Source organism: Diadema setosum, chromosome 4 (assembly GCF_964275005.1).
Source record: "Diadema setosum chromosome 4, eeDiaSeto1, whole genome shotgun sequence".
Taxonomy (NCBI): Eukaryota; Metazoa; Echinodermata; class Echinoidea; order Diadematoida; family Diadematidae; genus Diadema; species Diadema setosum.
Genome location: NC_092688.1, coordinates 46,240,967 through 46,264,133, shown reverse-complemented (window position 1 = coordinate 46,264,133; position 23,167 = coordinate 46,240,967). Strand labels below are relative to the sequence as shown.

At 38.9% G+C, this 23,167-nt stretch overlaps 2 protein-coding genes across 2 annotated transcripts in view; one reads left to right on the top strand and one right to left on the bottom strand.

Annotated features, from left to right (window-relative positions):
- The first annotated feature begins 244 nt into the window (after positions 1 to 244).
- On the top strand, positions 245 to 6,292 carry LOC140228048 (uncharacterized). The gene is made up of 3 exons (XM_072308448.1): positions 245 to 343; positions 4,802 to 4,974; positions 5,963 to 6,292. The coding sequence occupies exons 2-3, from the start codon at positions 4,803 to 4,805 to the stop codon at positions 6,124 to 6,126; spliced, it is 336 nt and encodes a 111-aa protein (XP_072164549.1). The 5' UTR covers positions 245 to 343; position 4,802; the 3' UTR covers positions 6,127 to 6,292.
- An 8,685-nt stretch (positions 6,293 to 14,977) lies between these two features.
- LOC140227354 (nucleoredoxin-like) overlaps positions 14,978 to 23,167 on the bottom strand; it is a 37,999-nt gene continuing 29,809 nt past the window's right edge. Inside the window, exons 5-8 of the mRNA XM_072307767.1 lie at positions 21,508 to 21,596; positions 20,149 to 20,239; positions 17,176 to 17,300; positions 14,978 to 15,408 (exon numbers count right to left, since the gene is read on the bottom strand). Of these exons, the coding sequence (XP_072163868.1) occupies positions 15,217 to 15,408; positions 17,176 to 17,300; positions 20,149 to 20,239; positions 21,508 to 21,596 (497 nt within the window). The 3' untranslated portion in view covers positions 14,978 to 15,216. The remainder of the gene's footprint in view (positions 15,409 to 17,175; positions 17,301 to 20,148; positions 20,240 to 21,507; positions 21,597 to 23,167) is intronic.

Sequence of the window (23,167 nt, the reverse complement as noted above, 5' to 3'; positions counted from 1 at the left end):
GCACAAGTGCACCTGTGGAATTCCTTTGTACATCAATAGAAATCTGACAACTGAATAATCACAGCCAGTTGGAACTCCAATGTATGAAACCTCCTTGATTGCACTGAATGGTGAAAGATCGTTTTCCAAACTCTTCAATTCTATCTTCATAATAAATTAATCATGCGCGCGTATGTAGCTCCATGGTTGATGGTTACACACGGACTTGGTTGCGCGCGCGTGCGGTGTGTACTACTCTAGTACTAGTATGTAGTCCTGAACGCGCGCACTACATCATCCTCTTTCTCTACGAAGGGTTATTCTGGTCTGGCGTGCACACCGTTTCGTGTCTCAAAGACTTAAAGTAAGATGCTAAAATCGAACGTAGAAACATTTGAAACTATAATCAGAAGTAACTTAGTAATTCGAAGTAACATTATGCAAATCTGCAGTTTTAAACAAAACCACTGTCTTGCACTTTATAGAGTGAACAAATCGTAGTCGAACAGCCATACACATCGGTCATGACACGTGTGTAATGCCAGTGTGGTCAGTTCAGCTCGGCTCATTGTGCTGCCTTTACCAGTCAGTCGCACATCCGCACAGCACAGTGCACCGCATGGCGTGTTGGAGTCGCTTGGACGGCTAGTTGCTCAATCCCAAATTTGCATTCCCTTTGTATCATTAGGCGATAATCCATTGGTTAGGCTGCGTTCACATAGAAGTATTCGCTATTCGGTATTCGCTACTGTATTCGGGCCCCGAATACACCATCACCCGCACCGTTAACTCACCATCCCGCGCCCATGCACAGGCAGTGAGGATTTCTTCCTCCTACATCCTAGCAAATCTGCTTATTAGGTTCCCTAACAATTTCTAAACTGCATCAGAATGTCAGTCTAACTGTTACATGACATGCTTATTTTTGCTAAAGGGCAAATCTAGACCAAAATTGTTATTTCATAAACGAGAGACGGTATACGCCGTAAGAAAATTGAACAAGTTTGATTCCCACTTTGCTATAGGCCTACTTTTCGCAGCTATTCGGTAGCCTACTTTCGAATAGTGCCCTCCTATGTGAACCGATGTGAGGAAATCCTATCGTTCGATTCAAGCTTTTCGCGTGCCCTCGAAAAACGAGCCCGAATAGTATAGACTACTTCTGAACGCAGCCTTATAGATTCATGGTGGGCAAAATCGTGAAATTGGCCCCACCGAATTCCGAAGTGCGCGTGCACCCGTGCGTTAGCAAGCAAGGTTAGGTGTAATAGGGTTGTACAGTGTAGGCCTATTTAATTTTATGGTTATTAAAATTGGCCGTTAAATTAGTCAAGAGACATTGCATTAGGGAGTCCTCTGAGAATAAAAAGTTGAAGACCAAAGAAAAAAGCGGGAGAAAGGGAGGACAAAAGATGCTATGGTGTTAAAGTCGGCCCCACAGGCACAGCTGTACCAATCTCGACTCGCGTAAACGCCGTTTGGTTGGGCGGCATTAACGAGTTTATTGATACTGTAGCCTGTGGTCTGTAGAAGAAATCCCCACTGCCGTACTTACCGGTATGCACCGATGAATGCCACACTGGCCCACACGATGGGGCTGAATTCACAAGTATAAACAGGCGAGCCGCTGTTATTCAGTGTGGACATGCAGTGGTGGGGCCTATTTGTATTTCACAAGTAAATTGATCATGCCTCATATGGATAATCATTGCATTGCCATTGATTATTGGCACTTTGTTTAACTTGGCTGAGATACCGATCGACCTGTAGAACCTTCTATGTGAGTTCCTTAAAAGGTGGAATGTATGTAGGTCCTAGAGCAGTTCTCATATCAATGCCTGCATGATTAAAATTGATTTTTGCTCTGAGTCTGCAACAGTAGGGACTGTACAGTACTGGTTGAGGTGGGGATTCATGTTTTGAACATTCCTCAGTGAGATAATGAGAAACTTATGAAATATGAAAGGGCATGTAATTTTAAGTAAGGATTCAACGTTTATTTGATGAAAACTGGCCGTCAGATGGCTGAGATATCCAAAAAAAGTGATGACAATAGAAGGCGACAGGCCATGCCTTTTAATGCTAGGATCTCTTTGTTTCACCTTGTTTTTGGATATCTCGGCCATTTCAAAACCTATTTTCATCAAATGAACTTTTGATACCCATTTTGCACTTGTCAATGTAATGACTCGCCCCACTACCCCCGGACATGGGTGCGTCATTTCCTCATTTGGTCCGTCAAATTTGTGACCCAGGTGTTCGTCATTTTACCAGCTTTGTCCGTCAAATTTTTGACTGAGGGGTGCGTCAAAATCCCACCATTGTCGCTGAAAATTTTTTGACCGAGGGGTGCATCATGGTACGTCACTTGGCTATGGGAAATAACACGCATTATTTTGAACCGAGGGGTGCGTCACGGTACATCACTTGGCTATGGAAAACTGCACGCATTTTTGCACCCTACCAGTAACGGATACACGTACCGCGAGTGAAATTACAGTGAGAGCTTTCCAGCGGCAAGTGAAAATCAAAGTCGGGAAGCGTTTTGGAATAAGAGGGAAAAATGCTTGCCAGAATCTGACAAGCAAATAATTTAAAAGCCACCCTTTCTCCTTACATTTTCCCTCCAACAAACCCATGAAATCATGCATACTGAATCTCAAACCAGGGACTGTTCAGCGATGTAACAACTTCGTTCAACCTTTACTGTCGAACACTTAGTGCCTATTGCATATTGCGATGCAACACCAACACACATTGCTATCGAAGAAAGTTCGTTTACATTCCAATACAATGTGCGTCTAAGTGATGTTCTGTGGTGACAAAGGCGAATTTTTGACAGTAAAAGAAGCGGCAGCAGAAGAAACTGCCTGCCGCATGCCATTTCTGTGCGAATCTCTACGTACAGCGACTGGGCTGTATGTAGTTACTCGCGGGAATGCCGTGGCGTGGTGTGTACCTGCGCTGCAGCAGTATGCATCCACCAGACTAGCAATGGCTGCGCACACACAGCGCATCTGCACACATGTGATTGTCAGGTATGGATTGCATGCACAGAATACATACTACTTTACGGAATATCGTACACTGTAGCAGCAGCGTGATGTACGGTGAATGACGGTACGGTGCTTACAGGGCCATGGTAAGGGAAACTTGTCGAAACTTTTACAAATTATGTTTACGAACCAAAAGAAAATGAATTGCTTGAATAAAACGTATGCAAAAATCGTTTCAGTATTTACGGGGGTGCATCAAATGTACCGAGGATGTCCGTCAAAAAAGTGACAGAGGTGCGCGTCACTTTCAACGTGTTGTCCGTCACTTGCAGCGTTTTGTCCGTCAAAAAAGTGACTGTGGTGTCCGTCAAAAACCCTGTGTGGTCAGTCAAAAAATGACCATGACGCACCCATGTCCAGGGGTAGTGGGGTGCGTCATTACATTGACAAGTGCATTAGAATTGCATGCTCTTTGCCATCTCATAGAGTGGTTTCTGAATATCTCGCAAAACGTTATAAGCTAAATCATCACCTCAACCAGAACTGTACACACCCTTTAAAGCAAGCCGTCCATAATTTGACCGCCCTCTACATGTAAAACGTATACATGCCTTTTGCATGTGGTCGAATTTTGGCACGGAAGGTCGAACCATGGGCAGATTGCTTTACTGTGTTGTGAAAGCAGATGTGATCATTCAACTGTCAAAAAAAGGTTAAAGTGCATGTTTGTACTGAAGTTGATTTCAACAATCATGATCGACTTCACGTTAAGTTAGTGTTATAAAGGCAACTGTATGGTATCGCATTCGCACACACACATTGGGATCTCATCTGTGCTATTTGATTGATGGATTTGCTAAAACTGGACATATTGTTGATACGATTAAAGTAAATTGTACCCTAGTAGAAGTTCTAGAAGTTAGAGGGAAAGACTCGTCAGTGCTAGTCATATAGTCAAAAAAAAAAAAGATCCAAAGCTTTAACCCGTCTGTCTGGGGGTTATTGATTACTATGACATTTCTGTTTAAAGGACAAGTCCACCTTCATTTGAGTGAATGCAACAATATTAGTAGAACACATCAGTGAAAGTTTGGGGAAAATTCGACAATCCGTTCATAAGTTATTAATTTTTAAAGCATCTGCGCAATCACTGCTGAATGAGGAGACTACTACAGTGTATGATGTCACATGCGTACAATGGTATAAGGAAAATAAGAGAATTTCACAAAACTTTGTTTTTTGAATAAAGTGCACATTTCTTCAAGTTGTTACTGATGTATGTTAAGGGAAATATTATTCCCCTTGCCTTCTGAAAGAGAGAAGTCGAGTGTTCTTTTGTTATGCGAGAAAAGTGAAAATATGTTGAATTTTCTTTATGCTTTCTTTATATCGTTGTACTCATGTGACATCACCAGCTATAGTAGTCTTCTCATCCAGCCGTGACTGAGCAGAAACTTCAAAAATCCATAACTTTTGAACAGATTGTCCGATTTTCCTCAAGCTCTCAGTAATGTGCTCTACTAATATTGCTGCATTCACTCAACCCACATGTCTATGAAGGTGAACTTGTCCTTTAATGCATAGACTACAGGAGTTAAATGACCAGTTTCTATGGTTCATGTCACATTTCATGATGATAATAAAATGAACACCATCTTTCGTCTGATGCATTTATGATTATCCTCTTTTATATCTGAAAATGTGACTGAATACACTTGCTGCCTTCAGCTTTTCCCCCAATGACTTCGTTCAGAATTGTATGTCTACACAAATGGTTTTATAATAGCAAAGTAAGTTATGCAAAGGAAATCTTTCATGCTTTCCAGAATGCGTTACGTGGCCGCATACCTCCTCTGTGCCCTGGGTGGCAACAGCAGTCCCTCAGCAGAAGACATCAAGAAGGTGCTGGGAAGCGTAGGCATTGAAGCCGACCAAGAAAAACTGGACAAGGTCATCTCCGAACTCAGCGGAAAGAATCTGGAGGAGCTAATCACAGAAGGTAAAAGTAGCTTCAAGTATTTTTTTTTTTTTTTTTTTGAGGGACATCTGCAGCTCTTGCAGTCATTTTTTTTTTTTATCGCAGTCAAATTTTCCATTTTAAAGGCAGCATTTTGAAGTTATATTTGTAGGATTGCACGTCAAAACTTGGCTCAGTCTCATAATGATTTTCTTTCCCTGAATAAAAGGGATAATTGTTTAATGTAGATGTGTGTGTTTTTCTGCTTCAGTAACTTTAAATACAACATTTAACAGTTGGAAGAGTGTAAGATAAAGATATCTGGTTTGTAATAAGGATGTTCTTGCAGTAAACTTGCTGATGTTTACTGAGTATGCTGTTTGTTTGTTTGTTTGTTTGTTTGTTTGTTTTTTTTATACAGGTGAAATGCAATTGATGTGTTTCCACATGCTGTTTCAAGGAAGATTCTGTTTAATTGAGAAAAATCATTACTGTATAATCAGGAGTTAATGTGAATTATGTTCTGGTCACATTTAATGATGATAATCAATACAACACCATCTTTCGGCTGATTTTCTGTGATTAGCTACTTAGTATCTGAAAATGTGGCCATATATCAATAGTTGTAAACTTTTAAGACTGAAAGCATTCTGTGAAGTTGTTAGGGCAGTTTAGATTGTAGACCCCTTTCCTACATGTGAAAACATATACTGTATACGGCTAATATTTCGTGAGGTTTTTATTTTCGCGAATTTCACAAGTTAGGTGCTATTCGTGAAATTAAAGACACGCGAAAATATCGACTTATCCCGATGTGAATGTGACGTACGTGTGTACACGTCTGCGTTCAGTACAGGACTCCACAATCGCGAATTTAACCACTTGCGAAATCGTCGGGATAATTCCCGATTTGCTTAACATATAGAGGTAGTAGTATGGCAGGTGTAATTTTACATTTTGTATGGGTTAAGCAAGCAATGACTGTGTTGTAAAGTTTTGAGTGTATTGTGTGGTGGTTGTGTCTTCCCAGGCAAGGGCAAGCTGGCATCCATGCCGGCTGGGGGAGCCGTAGCCGCGGCCGGTGGTGGAGCAGCAGGCGGCGGAGGAGCTGCCGAGGAGGAGAAGAAGGAGGAGAAGAAGGAGGAGAGCGAAGAAGAGTCGGACGACGACATGGGCTTCGGTCTCTTTGACTAGGCTTCCCAGCGGCCAACACACAAGAACAAAAAAACTCCCAAAACTGTTGTGATTGTCAATTTTAGGACTTGATCTGCACAAATGTGACTCTTATTTTCCACCACCTCATTTGTCACTCGTTAAATCGTCTGCAATGGTTGCGTAATAAAGTTATGATCACAGCAAAGCTCTGGTGTCACTCGTTACTTTTCCTTTCTGAAGGTTTCTTAAAAGCCCGCACTCACGAAGGTGGTTGAAATCAAAACTATGGTTTAAATTTAGTCCATGGGATGAAAGTGAGAATGAAAAAGGCGTACTTCTCACATGAGTGTATCAATGCACGGTCATTATTGTCTGTTGGTATTATGCAATCTGTCGTGCACATTCACACAGAAGAAATTTGTGTAAACCATGATGTAAATGAAAACCACCTTCATGAATACAGGCCTAGAGCTTTACATCATGAACTGCATGGTAAGGAGTATGCTACAGGGGAAACTCAATATGATGAAGTTGGGACCAAGTCGTTTTCCTCGTTATAGCCGATATCTAGAACCTATATCAGTAGGCATGAAAAAAAGTATAAAATAAATACATTAATTTGTACATGTAGGACTACATATCATGTTTTGATTAATACTGATAACCTGGAAATGTGTGGGAGGGAATTAATCATTGCAATCGCCTCTATGTGTAAAAAGAGGTTTTTTGCCAATGCAATACAATATCAAGAATGTGTTTCTGAATGAATGTTGGAATTTGTAAATGTATAGTTTGCGTGCAATCGTGTCACAGTCTTCTGTGGATTGCTACGTGGTTATGGCAAGCGTGTGTCGTGTTGAAAGCTCGAACATGTTCTGCATAATGCCGTGTGGGGTATGTGACACATTCTATACTTGTGTACATAATGCCTGTGTGTGTGAAGACTGAGAATTCCCTCGTAGAAAGCCAATCACAGCATCAGATTGCCTCACACCTGCTATACGTCCTGATGATGTCATGTATGCATAGGGCTGTCCATACTCCTAGCACACTCAGTACACACACACACATACCTTCATACACGTGTACAAGACACACTTTGCGTCACATAAAGCTTTACAATCTTCAAAATGATCTGGCAAAGTAAAGCTTTACCCGAAGAGATTTTGCTTTACCTGGCTACAACAGGTTTGATCAACTGTGTTTTTCTGTGTTTGGAAATCATAAATTTATCTCGTTATATACTTCGTAACAGCCAATCTTGCTATTTGAGAATAGCGTTTTACATAGACTTGTGTGGAAGGAAATTTGGGACCATGACAGTTTCCTTGTAATAACCGATATCTCGTTATCGCAGTGTTTGTTATACACTTACCGAGTTTCCCCTGTATTGGTCTTTGACTGCTGATCATTTCCAGTACGGGTAATTAAAAAGTGATAACAGCACAGGACTACAGGAACAACAGGGCATTAACTTTCAGGATTAAAGGATAAACAACAGAAAACAGTCGACCTTGCCCAAGTCGAATCTATTTGGGCTGAAGAAATAGCTTCGACTCTTAGAGGAAAGTCGACTTCTGAGGGATTAAAATCAATATGATATAAAGAGAAATGTGAAAAGACTTCACATTGTGCAAGGTTGACTGCAGTGTATATCCAGTGACTTGTAAATGTGGCAATTCAGTATGTGTCTAGATTTGAGCAAGTGAAATGAGCTAATACAAGATACCAGAAAGATGACTGATGGAATGAGAGGAAATTGAGAAATGGAATTGAAGAGGAGAACAAAAGTGTTTTACACCGTTGATATCAGAATCCTCCAAAAGAACTTGTTATTCCTGGCAAAGTGGTCAGCCAGACACTTTTTTCTTGGTAGACCCTTGTGATGTATTGCCAGCAAATATCAAAATGATGAATGAATTTTTAGCCATTCTGAGAACTACAATGTATGCCAAACCCCCAAGAGCATACAATAATTACAATTAGCACACACACATTGATCATGGGTATGCATGTGTATGTGCGTATCTGTATAGTCGACCTCGCCCAAGTCAAATCTATTTCGACCGAAGAAATACATTTGTAGTTTTGACTTGAGAAAATTTGACTTACAAGGGCTAAATCAATAGAATATAAAGAGAAGAGGACTTGAAAAGACCTCCAACGTGGGCGATTATTCGAGTTGACTTAAGCAAGGTTGACTGTATGTCTGGGTGTCATGTGCGCATGTATCGTTCCATGTTAGTTTGCATATGCAATTCATTTTGTCCGTTTTTATAGATGCTAGGTAGTTGATATGAACAACTACATCAGGGATGATATTAAAAAAAGACTGGGCTATTTTGGTAGCTTGAAAGACTGGGGGGGGCCTAAAGGGGCCCCCCCCCCCTTAAGATCTCAGCCGTCGATCACACGATCGCCGCGGAAATTTGCACAATGGTAGTGTACGATGTAATCTACAAGATCTTATATTTAAATTTTCCAAAATAGCCTTCTTTTATTTTATTTTGATTATGCTAATTTATGCAAGAAATCAGACTATTTGATCTAAATCAGTAAATGAACCTCCAAAAGTGCTCATTTTTGGTCTAATCATTCTTTGTGGCATTCTTAGCAAATGTACTTGAAAAAAAATTCAGTATCAAAATTAATTTCTTATTTATTTTATTGTTTTATGAATTTCTTATGTATTTCTTTGTTTTTTGACCTTTTGTTTTTGTTGTTTTTTTTAACAAAATTTGTGGCAGACACTTTTTTAAGCATAATACTCCTAAAACAAATTAATTTTAGCCATTGAGAGTAAAAATAAGCATATTTATATGAACCATGTGAAAAAACTCAATTTGTATTGACTTTGTACACAAAATCACATTTTTGAGCCATTTTCGGCCTCACGCGCATGTGCGAAAAGTTATGTAACTTCAGAACCGTACTCCCGGGTGTCACAAATTTGGTGTCAAAATGTGCAGGAAACTCGAAAGAAAAAAGTCATAGAGCATCGTGGCGAGAGCATTGCGTGTTGCAGAGTAATCGCGCGAAATGTCGAGGGGGGGGGGGCCTTTTAGGCCCCCCCTCCCAGTCTTTTTAGGGTTAAGGTTTATTGAAAAAATCGGAACTCAAAATTTTCAGGTGATTTTAATACAAAATGTGTGTAGACTTGAGGAGAAAAAAAAAAATCAGATTTAAATCTACAGAATATCATGCCTGTACATATTCCAGACAAAGTCTACACAAATCACATACTTGTAGTTGTTTAACAAATTTCCCTTTGCCGAGTTGGTCATCTTAACTTTATGATTTTCTGTACAAGGGGAAATCCACACTTTAAGGACACAACACACCACATAAAGAGCTCAAACATTCTCATTTTCACTCTATGAAGACAATTTAATGAAGCACATGCCAAGTTAAGAGTGTCTATATGCAAATCGTGTTAAAAAAAAGTAAAATCCCATCCATTAAAGCTGACTCCCAAATTAGTGTCACATACAAAACCAATTCATCGACATGGAAACAATTACAGTATTTTAAATCGAGAGTACATGCAGAATTAAGCAATGCTGGTATGCACACCAAATTTGGGGAGTTACCGTACCTGTATGTAAAGATTAATAGCCCTAGATGAAATTTGATTGTTACTTTTTTGCTGTATTTTGTACTGTTTTTCGTCAGTAACACTGCAGGTTTCATGGCAATACTGTTCAACAAAAATTGTGTTTCTAAATGTCTATTGCAGGAAAGATAGAAGAAGAAATACTGTTTTGTTTGTGTGTTTTTTCCCAACTGAAAATGCGCCTTCCAAGCCAGAAGTCCTAAAGAATACTGCCATGCTGTTTACGAGGTTGGCATCCATGAATAGTACAATATTGTTGGCAGCATTAAGCCTTTCTGTATCAGAGACTATGGACGGTGTGTACAATGCTATGGGGCTTTTTGTGCCAATCGGCACTTGTAGCACACAAAGGTGGTACAAATGAAACCATGGTTTTAAACCATGGACAAAAACCATGGAGCGCCAAGTGTCACGTGGAATATTTCGTTACAAAATTGGTCATTTCGTTGACAAAATTACCGTTTTGTTAACCAAATTATCATTTCGTTGACGAAATGTTCATTTAGTTACAAAATGTTGTCATTTCATTACAAAATACTGTAATCATTTCATCAATGAAATGACTGATTTCATAACGAAATATTCCATGCGACACTTGGCACTCCATGGTTTTTGTCCATGGTTTAAACCATGGTTTCATTTGTACCACCTTCGTGAATTCGGGCCAAAGGGTTAAACTTGCCTAACAATCTCATATGGTGATCTTGTCAACTAAGTGTCTAAACACAGAGCTCTGTGAATGGGGGGGGGGGGGGGGGGGGGGTCCTAAACATGAATATGGATCAGTTGGTGGCACCTAGAATACAGGAGCTGATCTAAAAGGGACATAAATCTCTCTGAGTAAAAGAAGGGGGACTAGTGGCAGCTAAAACCTTTCAGATTTTTCAGATATTGTAAAATACACAACAGATCAGCATCTAGCACAACATTCCCCCCCAAAAAAAAAAAAAATAAATAAATAAATAAATAAATAAATAAATAAATAAATAAATTAAAAAAATAAATAAATAAATACCAAAAAAAAAATAAAAAAAATAAAAAAATAAAAATAAAAATAAAATTAAAATAGTAGCTGTCCACAAGATAGTGCTATTTTCTCAAAAGTGAAGATGGTGGGGGTTGGATGTGGATGCAACTTAAGTATATGGGAGCACTGGGCAGAAACCATTACAAAACCCACTTGTGTAGAGCAGCACATCTGGGGGTGGGATGCCATGCAGTCTTGCAATATTAGGCAAGTTCTGCTAAAGAAATTACAGCAGCATTTTGTCTGCTTTCCACCCACACAAGAGCTCTTCACAATTAGTACAGTATAAGTGGACATGTCACATCGAACAAACTCATCGGAAATCATATTTTACCACTAAATGCTTGTGATATAGTGAAGTACAATGAATATGAATTTCCTCGCCTTTCCTGCAATTTCTCAGTGCAACGAACTGATAAGTTTCCAGTGATCAAAATGAAAGACCAGCTATAAAAGATAAGGAATACGGAACTAACTATATAACACAGAGAGGAAGCTCAGAAAATCTCTTAACATATTAACGGATATCACCATGCATACGATCCAGAAATGGTGTCATAATTGTGATTAAGAGCTTTATATCTTTCCACCGCATGACAAATCACACAAGATATGGTGCAACCACTTTCTACCGTAAGGACAAAACCTAATTTTACAGTGCAAAAAATCTACTATACATCGGTTTAGAAGAAATAGCACACATTGACTCATGCATAACCTGCATAGACAAAACATAGCTAGGTACCCGTGGCCCTAATGGGTAATACTTCACATGTTCCTCTCTTTTTATTGTGCATTGACAACAAGCTGTTGAATTCTATTGAGTGTGATGTCAAATTAACATCCGATATTCATTATGACATCACATATTCATTATGACATCACACTGAGGTCTGTTCTTGTGTTTTTACATTGCCGTTTAATAGTAAGCAAAGGCAGATCAATGCATTTTGACATGTAAAACTTCAATAAATCGCTCATACTTGTGTCAGGACGGGGGGAAAAGTAATTTGGTCCAAGTGATATTCTTTGTGAAAAAGATAGGCAAGTAAAACATATGTATGCATCAAAAACTGAAACAAAACAGGCCTCTGTCTTTGCTCTGTTTATTCCGCAAACAAGCACATCAAACCTTTACTTGTTAGCATTAGCACTTTTACATTCATGATTACACACAGTACACTGCCTTTAAATCACAAGTGAACTTTTCACTTGTCAGAACATTAGAATACATTCTCCCAATGTAACTTCACGCAATATCCTTTTAACCGTTTTGATGAATGCGACAAAAGGCACGAATTTATCTTTAAAAATAAAAAAAAAGTTTACACAATAAAAGGAAATCTACTTACACGCCAGACCTTCTCTTGCAAATTGTAAAACACAACACTTCACTTGAAAACAGTGAACCATGCTTAAGCATGCATCAGACACAAAAGATAAAATCCCAACGTTCCTCTCCGTTTTCCTTTTTGATACAAAAATATATACAAAATATATCATACATTGTACTGAACAGAAAGTTAGCATGACTGTATTACTGATATTCTGTAGGCCATAAAGACAGTCGTAATCATTAATAGATTTGCATTCAATTCATTCTTTGGATAAATATGTTAAAAAAAGAAACTAATGTTAGTATCAGGAAATACATCACACAATAAAAAATCGAGACGGGCAGTCAGGACTAGCTCATAAAAGGATGGTGAAAGACAACAGGAGGTAAATGTTGCTGAAATGACCTATGACCTCAAGAAGATTACCTGCTTCATTTCACTTGCACACGCCACAAACCTCATTTGCATACGGGCTTCTTGGGCAGTATTTGTTACGATATAGCAAACAACCAGTGAGTTATCACTGCTGGTGGAAAAACAATTATTATTATTATTATTATTTTGTTTTTGTGCAAGTTATCAGCATCAGACCCATTACAGCTTGATAGCCATGGCCTACTTCCAAAATCTGAATGTGCTTTCAACACACAACATGGGGTGATTGGTAATTTTTATGAAGATATTATGATGAAGTACTTGTCTAACAAGACGTCATAAAGAACTTGCTATGTAATCTATACATATCTCTGCAGAGCTTTGAATTTACTGCACTGAGCTTCCCTAGACAGAATTCCCCTCAAAAATTATTATTCTTATGAGCAGTCATATTTACTAACGAGCTTGCCTGGAAAATAAAGAATTTCCTAGCTGTAGACCATGTAGGACTTTACGTGCCTATACCCTTGTATTTATTGACATGGTAATAACAAGCTGCATTTTTCCTTATTTCAAATACATTGAAACGTCACTCCTACTCAGAAGAAAAAGAGATATCAAAGCACACCGTTGCAAAGTCATTTATCTTCCTAAAAAAATGCTATTTATTTGACGTTTGCATGGGCAAGAGACTTAGAACATTTTGAACACTTTCATGCACTACCCAAAGCACAAACATGAATAGACAGTTGTGGAAAACTTACAGGCGCTGAAAAATTATTTCCCCATAACTTTATGTCACCACACGGACGTGGCACTATCATGCACATAGCATTTCATTGCTCGCTTTTCGACACGTCTCAACAGGCATGCATCTACAAGTACAGCACATTGCCTTACATTTTTTCGCACACGATGAATAACATTTCATATCTTAGAAATATACATGTACACTTTGTACAGACAGTGACCACTGTGGGGTAGCAAATACTGTCATTCTCAGACTCTTGGTCACAGACATGTAAAAATACACTCCCCTTTCTCAGCCTCTAGTAGCAAAAAAAAAAACAAAAATGTAAGCATACACTAAAAATCCAATATCAGTTGAGTACGACTGTTGCATTCAAACAGATTCAACATTTGTATCCCTGTAGAATTATTGAAGAGGCCTGTAATTCAATCTCCGTGAGTTACAAAGCAGCAAACACAAAACATCACCGGAGTTTGAAATTGGACTTTGAAGCAAACAACAGCAAATTTGTTTACAAGATGGAACCAGGACCGTGGTGAGGGCTTGTGTTGTGTGTGTGTGTACACCATGCTGACATATGTTACCAAAAAATGGACAACTTATATGTCACAAGACCTCCATGATGCAAGAAGTCAACTTTTTTTTTTACTGTACAAATCATGATACAAGAACTTCATATAAATACACAAGAAATGTTTCAACATAAGTAATAGTGCACATAAACAGATTATGTGTGCCTAGAGAAGACCTCGACCAAAAAAGGGGGGGGGGGGAAATCAGCAACCTATATTTTAACTTATTCCGCAACGTCATAAAGTAAGGCCATGTTTTTATATTGCTGACTTTAGTAGATGGTCATTAGTTTCAAATCATATGTGACCCTGCACCACAAAACACACAAAAAGTCGCCAGACATGGATTTTTAGTTAAGGGCGGATTCTGAAAGAGCAGACTCTAAGCTTTAAAATAATGTATAACTCAATTCAAATGGACTTCCCTAAGCCATCTAAATACTGAAAAGAAAGCACACACTCTGAGAAAAGTGTGAACTGAGAAAAGAGGCTCTGAAGTACAGTGTCTACTCAAACGCTTAATCTTTACCAAATCGTGCTGGCTGTGCGATGAATGGGACAAAAAACAGGATGTAAACAACCAGAGCACCAACAATGAAGAGATTATCAGATTAAGTTGAAATTAAGCATGCTCTATCAACACATTCTGTCCATAATTGATGCCAACTTTCAAGGCAGTAGCATTATCCTTTTAAAAGTTATTAGACTTGAAAGTGAAGAGTATGCAAAGGATTTCAAGAAATGAAAGGGGGCCACTACAACATATCTTATCATTCTACTTTCCCAAAAAAAAGGATTGTAGAAAAACTGTCTAAAACACACTTTCCCATTCATGTAATGATCCCAAACTAAGAATAATGTAGAAGAAGGATAGCTCTTTCAGAAAATATGAAAAACTCAAGATTGACTCCGTTGACCCATTTCACCTTTTTTGAGTCCTCGTGTAAAATAAAGGGGTGTGACTTTTTGTTCGTTTTGTGATGCACGGTCACGTATGGAAGGTGTTTATACCACTTACCATATTCATCAAAACATGTAGTTACAGAGTCATGCATTTCACTAAGATACATTCAGACTTACACAACATGGTTGCCTTTTGCCCTATCCTGCAAATATACCAAAACAAATGCATTTCCTTAGTGCAGCTTTTGATTTGATCTTGATAAAAGTAAAAACGTCAGGATAGATAAAATTCATAGATATAAAAAAAAAAAAAACCCTCATACATCTATTCTTATTACCGTGATAATTTGTACAATGTACAGTACAACTGCTACAGGACATGACTTTGACTTACTAGGATGGACATGGTATACACTCATTAGCCCCTAACCCTTTCTTCGTATGTTTACACCAGAAAATTGCACATAACTAGCTGCAGTGACGACCTTTATATCCCGCCAAGTGACACTTGAAGAAAAGACAATGAAAGGAGAGCGGAAGGACAGCTCTCCCTAGCGCTGGATGGCCGTCCACTCCAACTGATTGCTGGCGAACTTCTGGTAGTAGCTCCTGATGAGCTCCGCGTTGATCTCCTTCTCGTCGCACTGGGCGACCCGCTGCTCTGGAATGTCAACCAGGACGAGGAGCGGGAGGCTCTCGTCAGCGATGCCCAGGAAGTGCTGGAGGTTCTCCACGATGTCGTCCTGACAAGGATGAAAAAAACATCACAAAACAGTGTCACCACTTACTGTAAAACGCGAAATGTTCGCGTACATTTTAATTTCGCACATTTCGCGAGAGCCATGAATAAGATCCGTGAAATTAAAATGCATGTGAAAGTTCTTGTCTACACCACACACATTGAATGTTAGAGACAACTCGCAAAATTTCATGCCGTGAAAAAGGCCGTCGGCTCTAATTCATGAAAATTTCAAGCCATGAAAATATTGTGTTTTACAGTACAAAAAAAAACATAAACTTCACCAAGTCAAATACAAAGGGACCACACAAAATCTTTCAACTAATCTGAATATCCACTTACATATTAAAATCAACACATAGTAACATGCGTCCTGGGTAGGATTTGTCTCGACTTTGGAAATTCTTCTTGTGCCAAATCAACTTGGGCAGGGTTGACTGCAATTTACCTTTCCCCCGGCTTACACTGACAGAAAACAACAGAATTCACTTAGTTCCTTCAAGGGCAAAGGCTCTTGCCATAGCTTAGTTCTAAAGAGCAGCGGTTGGCGATCTGGAGGTCTTGGGTTCAAATTCATATGGAATCCCATTTTCTTTCCTCATTTTTCATTTATTTTACATATATTTCTGGTAAGTTTCCTTGTGTTTGCACTTTTGCTTTTGAAAAACAAAAACAAAACAAAAACCTGATACCATAAATCCTCTACATGAGTGCAAAACACCAACAGAGAAAGCACACGATAGTTGAGACGATTCAGACATGTATGGGAAAATGAACACTTGAGCTCACACCATCTGACAAAAGGCAGGTCTACCAGCATATGAAAAATGCATGGGTATTTCTCCTATCAAGTCCTACCAACAAGTTACTCAAATCACCTGTACAAGCTCAATTCATTTCACATGGAATCCAATTTACAATGCACTGTTTGTTTGTTTTTTAGGTTGGGCAGGCCTTTGGCAAGCTTCATGTTTAAGAACATACTTATAGGGCAGACACAAAATTTGAATATGTCAGTTAACTGGTCTATTACAGGTGCACAACAACAACAACAAATGTCTATCTTTAGTTTTGTTTCCTATGCTTGCTTTTGGAAGAGAGCTTGTAACATATTACAATACTTTGCACAACCTCACACCCAAAAATTTGCTTTGAAACAGGAAAGATTGTACAACCTGCTAACAACATCAGACTAAGGTTATAACAAAAAATCTACAAAAGTCACAGAGCATGTGATGGAATAGCAAATTACACAGATCACACAAAAGAAACACCCATACATAAAAAATATTTCCCCCTCCCCCTGCTGATTTCTGATTGAAATCACACAAACTTCATACCTGCCCATCTTGGTTGGCCATCCCTCACTCCCTGTGGCCAAACCAAAGAGCTCATAATGAATGGGTACTAGAATGTGAAGTATGCATACACCCTGTACAATTGCTTTGTGAGTGCACGGGAAAATGTGAGGCGGTAGGCTCACCAATCATACCAACACACTAGCATACGAGCAGTCGAGGGGTAGCCAAATCAAGCAGGGCATACTCGCGTAAAAGTTCAAATACACGCTGTAAAGAATATTACTTGAGCGCGCAAAGTCCGCCATTACTAAGTGGGTTATGGCAGCCTCCATGAAATCTGAGACACCATTGTATAGTTCGCCCTCTAGTGGTAGTGGTGAGGAGAAGGAAAAATCTCTCTGAGGCAAACCCACTGTGCGGTGGCTGGTATCAGCCCCGCACGAGCAGGAAGTGTTGAACTTTGAACTCACATCGCCGGCGACGATGAACTTGCAGGCGGGTTTCTTTTCCTTCTCCTTCTCGGCTGCAATGATCTCCTCCGCCACCGGCTTCATCAGGTCCATAGCCTTCTTCACATCATCGTCCTCCTCGATATCTGACAGATTTTCAGGAAACAATGAGCAGAACGTAACGATTCAAAGGACAAGTTCACCTTCATAGGCATGTGGATTGAGTGAATGCAGCAATACTAGTATAAGGAATTAGTGAGAGTTTGAGGAAAATCGCATGATCCGTTCCAAAAGTTATGAATTTTTGAAGTTTCTGCCCAGTCACTGCTGGATGAGAAGACTACGACAGCTTGTGATGTCACATGTGTAGAACAATACAAAAAGATATATAAAGAAAATTCAACATATTTTCACTTTTCTCATGTAATGAAATACTCGACTTGCCTCTTTCAGAAGGCAGGAGGAATAATATTACCCTTAACCCCTTAATATATCTGTGACAAGTCAAGGAAATGTGCACTTTTTTCAAAAAATAAAATTTTGTAAAATTCTCTTATGTTTTCCTTATATCATTCTATGCATATGACATCATACACTCTAGTAGTCTTCTCATCCAGCGGTGACTGTGCAGATACTTTGGTGGACTTGTCCTTTAAATGCAGAGATCACAGAATGATTTCCCTTCTTAAAATTGAAAAGCAATTTTAGTCAATGGACACACATAATAAAGAAAATGATATACAACTCTATGTAATGAAATTGGTATACAAATGAAATTTTATGTTGCAGTCATATCCAAATTGAATAGGAAATTGCCATGTGATACCAGGAAAATTATTCTCAGGAGATGTGCACTTGAACAGCCAGGTGAAAGCATGGACTCACCCTTGTCAAAAATTAACTACATGGAAGGTCCACAATCGTACAGCGTCGTGATGATACTTCAAAAGTAATATTAGATGAAGGAAACCTGGGCTTGTTCATTCCATCACTAGGCCAGCTCACACACAACGAAAATCGAAATTACAATCGCGATCTGAATTTCGATTTTTTTTTTTCCTGACCGTTCATACACAGGGAAAAATCGCACTTCGCAGCAAGGAAAGAACGATCAGTGGCCCAATTGCGCATGCAAGTTAAGCGAAACTTGCATGACTGAAGACTGACCCCGCGGTCCCAATAGAGTTTCGCACGCGCTACGAACGATGGTATAAAAAATACCAATTTCCGAATCTCGATCGCGCTCACACACACGACACTTGGCAAAATAATCGCAATTTTTCTGAAAAATCACACTAATAGTGCGAGTTGGATCGCGATTAGGATCGCGAAAATTAGTGAGATTTTTCTATCCACACAGGAAAAAATTTCGAAATTTTGATCGCGATAAGAAAATCGATTTTTAAATCTCACTTTTTCCGATGTGTGTGAACAGGCCTAATGTCTAATGCAGATATGCTATGTAAGTAATTGCACTCCTTTGAAAGTACAAGGGCATGGATTTGTTAAACCTCCTAGGTTCCATGACATTTGCTCCTCCTACAATTGCTCCCATCAAATATCTGCAAGCAAAACCAAACAAATTCCACTCACAAACATAACCCTAACCCTAATCCTAATCCTAATCCTCACATCAAACTAAACCTAAAACCCTATCAATCCTTATCAATTGTTTATAAGGCTTTAAAGTCATCCCACAACTTGAAAATGTGTTGATTTTTCATTGACAAAACAAAATGATAGCCGTAGTCCTTTGTTTCCATTCTTAGTCCATAAACAAACAAACACACAAAAATGTTCTCTCTTTCTTCACCAAATAAGCTCTCTTCTTGTAATCATTTTTTTGAAGAAAGAAGTAGAGATGAGAGGGAAATTTGTATACACCTAACATAAAAGGTGTCGTCACTATGACAAGGACACTCTCATAGTTTTAGACTGCAAGATGCATCAGGGCAATCAAAAAAAAAAAAAGAAGAAAAAAAAGGAGGAATTGAAATAAAATGTCTCTGCACAATCTCATGTGGAAAAAACATACAGTACTTTGAAGTGCTGTGCCATGAAGTTTGAATGCTGCAAAAGAATGTTAACTCTCCAGGCAACTGGGCAAATATAATGCAGCTGCAATGAACCAATGGGGATAACTTTGGTCTGTCGCTATGGATACAAACTCCCACAAATTAGCCACAGTTGGAAAGTTTCAAAATGTCAATGTCAACATGTGGGGCAGGGAGGAGGACAAATCTGCACCCCAGTGCATTAAGATCTGTGATTGTACCACATGGGCAATAAGAAAAGGGGGGGGGGGATCATGTTCTGTAAAAGATACATAGACTAAAAGGAGAATTTACCAGAAACGTATATTGAATTAAGTGAGTGCAGAAATATTAGTAATGAAAACACATCAGTGAGTAACAACATAGGACATGCCATTCAGCAGTTTCACACTTTCAAAGTTTGATCAGATCCCATGCCATAATTACTGGATAAGAAGAATACAACAGTATATTATGTCACGAGTAGTGAAACTACATAAGAACTTCGGACAAAAATTTACTTTTTCTTGCATAATAAAAGAGCACTTGCCTTACATCCTTAAGAAGTCAAAGGAATGTTTACTATTCATAAAAATTAAAACTTTGTGAAATTCACTTTAAATTTTCTCAATATTGTTGTACTATCTTGTCATCATATACTGTTGTAGTCTTCCCATTTAGGCATGAAAGCCTATGGATTTTGCCAAAACTATAAAATTCATAACTTTTGAGAGGAGTCTCCAAATTCCATTTATGTGTCCAACTACCTTTTTTTTTCATCCACTCATACGTACATATGCGTGGTATAAAATATGTTCCTGTATTTGATATGTTCCTGTATTGAATATGTTCCTGTATTGAATATGTTCCTGTATTGAATATGTTCCTGTATTGAATATGTTCCTGTATTGAATATGTTCCTGTATTGAATATGCTCCTGTATTGAATATGTTCCTCTTACCTGCAAAGAGGATGAGACAAGGCTCTTCATTGATGAGTCCTGCACTGAAGGAGTCCAGCTCACAGCATGGAAGTGGATACCATGGAAACTCCTGCACCAGAGGAGAAACAGTAAACCATTTTAGCAACATACCATGATGATGATGATGATGATGATGATGATGATGATTTTGAGGATGATGATGATGAAGACGTAGAAGAAGAAGAAGAAAAAAAAAAGAAAAACAAGAACAACAACAAGATGAAGAAGATGAAGAAGAAGGAGAAGAAGAACAAGAACAAGAACAAGAAGAAGGAGAAGTAGAAGAAGAAGATGATGATGATGATGATGATGATGATGATGATGAAGGAGATGATAACAATGATGATGATGATGATGTAGGTGGTGGTGGTGATACCAGCAGTGGTGATGGTAGTGGTACTGGAAGTGGAGGTAGAAGTGATGATGCTGATCATAATGATGGTGAAAAGGATGAATGTGATGATGATGATGATCAGGTGCGGATCCAGAAATTTCGTAAAGAGGGGGTGCCTTTACAAAATTAAAAGGGGGATCCCATAATTTTTCTTTTTATTTCCCTTGTTTTAACAAAAAATAAAGGGGAGTGCACCCAGTGTGCTCCCCCCTGGATCCGCCACTGGATGATGATGATGATGACAACGTTAAGGACAGAGATGACGATGGTGACACTGTTTACATCATGAACAGCTGGGTAACTAAAACCTGTATTTGTGTGCACACTCCCATCAAAACTCTACCAAACTGAAGACAAACCTTGTCATCCGGAATCTTGCATTTTACATCACAAATACTTTAATCATTGAAACTGATTTCTGTTATATTTTGTTTATTGTTCTTGCATTACACTGATGCAAAGCAGCCCTTTCCTTTCAAGTAATTATTCTATTAATCGGGAAGGGGGCATTTGGCATTTAAAAAAAAAATATTCAATTCAGATAAAACTTCCTCTTTATTTGGTAATGAGAAAAAGACCGACCTTCGCTTATCTTCTTCTGCTTTCACTGATTGCAAGAGGTGCACACTTGAATTTTGGGGTCAAAGTGAAAATTCATGCTTTGAATAGTGTGAAATCATAACCCAGGTAAGACATCATTTCTGGTCTAGATCAGCTTACTCCCCCCCCCCTTTTTTTTAGGGGGGGGGGGGGGGGACACATGACAACTCCCCCCCCCCCCCCCCCATCTATTCCACCTCCAAAATTACCACTGCTACACGCACACACAGAAAGGCCAGCACCTACCACACCCCTTTTCAAAAGTGGCTGTGTGTGTGTGTGTGTGTGTGTGTGTGAGTATGCATGCACCTCACCCCACCCCTGCCCTCTCCTTGACCTTTCACCTTGCCCTCTGGATCCTTCATGACGCGACCTCTGCCCTCTGCGGTGATGACCTTGCCCTCAGCATCCAGGATAATCAGGGACGGAATGCCTAGGGATAGGAGGAGGGATAAACAAAGAGTTTATTTTCAGGTCACTGCCATAAACATGTCAACTTAATTACAGACATGATTCCGCTATAAGATTGCATCTCTTTTCTTTCTATCTCTCTATATCCCCCTTTTTGTCTTTCTGTATCACTATCTACCTCCCCCTTCCCCCCCCCCCCCCTCTCTCTCTCTCTCTCTTGTTCTGTGTATTGCTATCTTTCTCATTTATTATATACCCTGTATCCATCCACTCATTTCATCTATCTATTAAATCATCCTGCTATCAGTTGAGAATATAAGTTTCTCTGAACCAAACTCTACTGATACCTGCAATATCAATATTGTATTATATGGGTACATACATATACACTGTATGCACATGTCTGCGTATACCGGTAAAATATTTACGCCATATGCCAGCTTATGTCGCTGCTGCGGTAGTGTTTATTGCCTTATTTTTAGGAGGAGACATTATGAGGCAGCGATCTGCTGTATCAACTTGACTTTTAACTCCTGCCTCAAAGTCATTCCCCTTGGGGAGCAGAGCGGCTCTGAGCTATGGTGAACCGTCTGGAGCTATGGCGGGGAAGAGAGGAGCATAGGGGTACCAGTCTGCTCACACACTGGGGAGGGGGGAGGGGGGACAGGAAAAAGGGTTCACCTCAGCAATTTTTTACAAGTTTCCAAATAATTTTGAAGTATACCCAGGTTATAGTGTAAAAGCTGATTTCTTTTTCTAAGTGGATAAATTGATTAAAAAAAAATATGGCAAGGCACATGATATAGGTCTATAGGCCTCATATAGATGGAGTGATGTTTGGTATCAATTCTTATACAAAGAATCAGGGACTTTTTGGGTTCATGTCAACTGCACACTAGTGATACATATGACTTTGTGACACACAGAAAATGCAACAGGGGGGGGGGAAGGGGCTAATAGGTTTTTTAATTGACAAAAATCATTACACAGATACTCCACTAGAATTTCTGTAATGAAACTTTTTTGGGGGTGGGGGATTCTATAATTGTTGACACTGATGTGGAATGGTTTCTTTGTGTACTTTTATAATTGTAGGAAACAGAACAAACTGGCTTTTCATGTGACCTACAGATGAATAAGAAGACAAGAATATATAATTTGGTCTAACTGCGTAAAAAGAAGGTGGAAGAATATACAAAAGACATAGAAATTACTGTTTGATATAAATATAAACATGCACAAACACAGTGACAATATCATACACGCATACATACATGCACATATAGTGAACAAATAAAATACAGATATGAACAAATAAATGGACAGATAGCAAATAGAAGATGGATATCTATCTACCTATCTATATATAAATATATTTGTCCATGTGTTGGTATGATAATTTTATCAAAAACAAAACTGAAACAAAGTTCATGCTGTATTCACCAACAGTTTATATGGTACATACAATTTCAAGCAATTCGCTCTTTATCAAGCGTTGATACAGAGAGAACAATAGCAATTGTTATTGTTATTGTTCTCTCAGTATCAACACTTGAGAAAGAGCGAATCGCTCGAAAGTTTGTTTGCTGAACT

What these genes read in the sequence shown, in the direction of transcription:
- LOC140228048 (XM_072308448.1), top strand. Translation starts at nt 4,803, where the DNA reads ATGCGTTACGTGGCCGCATACCTCCTCTGTGCCCTGGGTGGCAACAGC. An exon ending in GGAGGAGCTAATCACAGAAG is followed by an intron (nt 4,975 to 5,962) that starts GTAAAAGTAGCT and finishes GTGTCTTCCCAG; the next exon opens with GCAAGGGCAAGCTGGCATCC.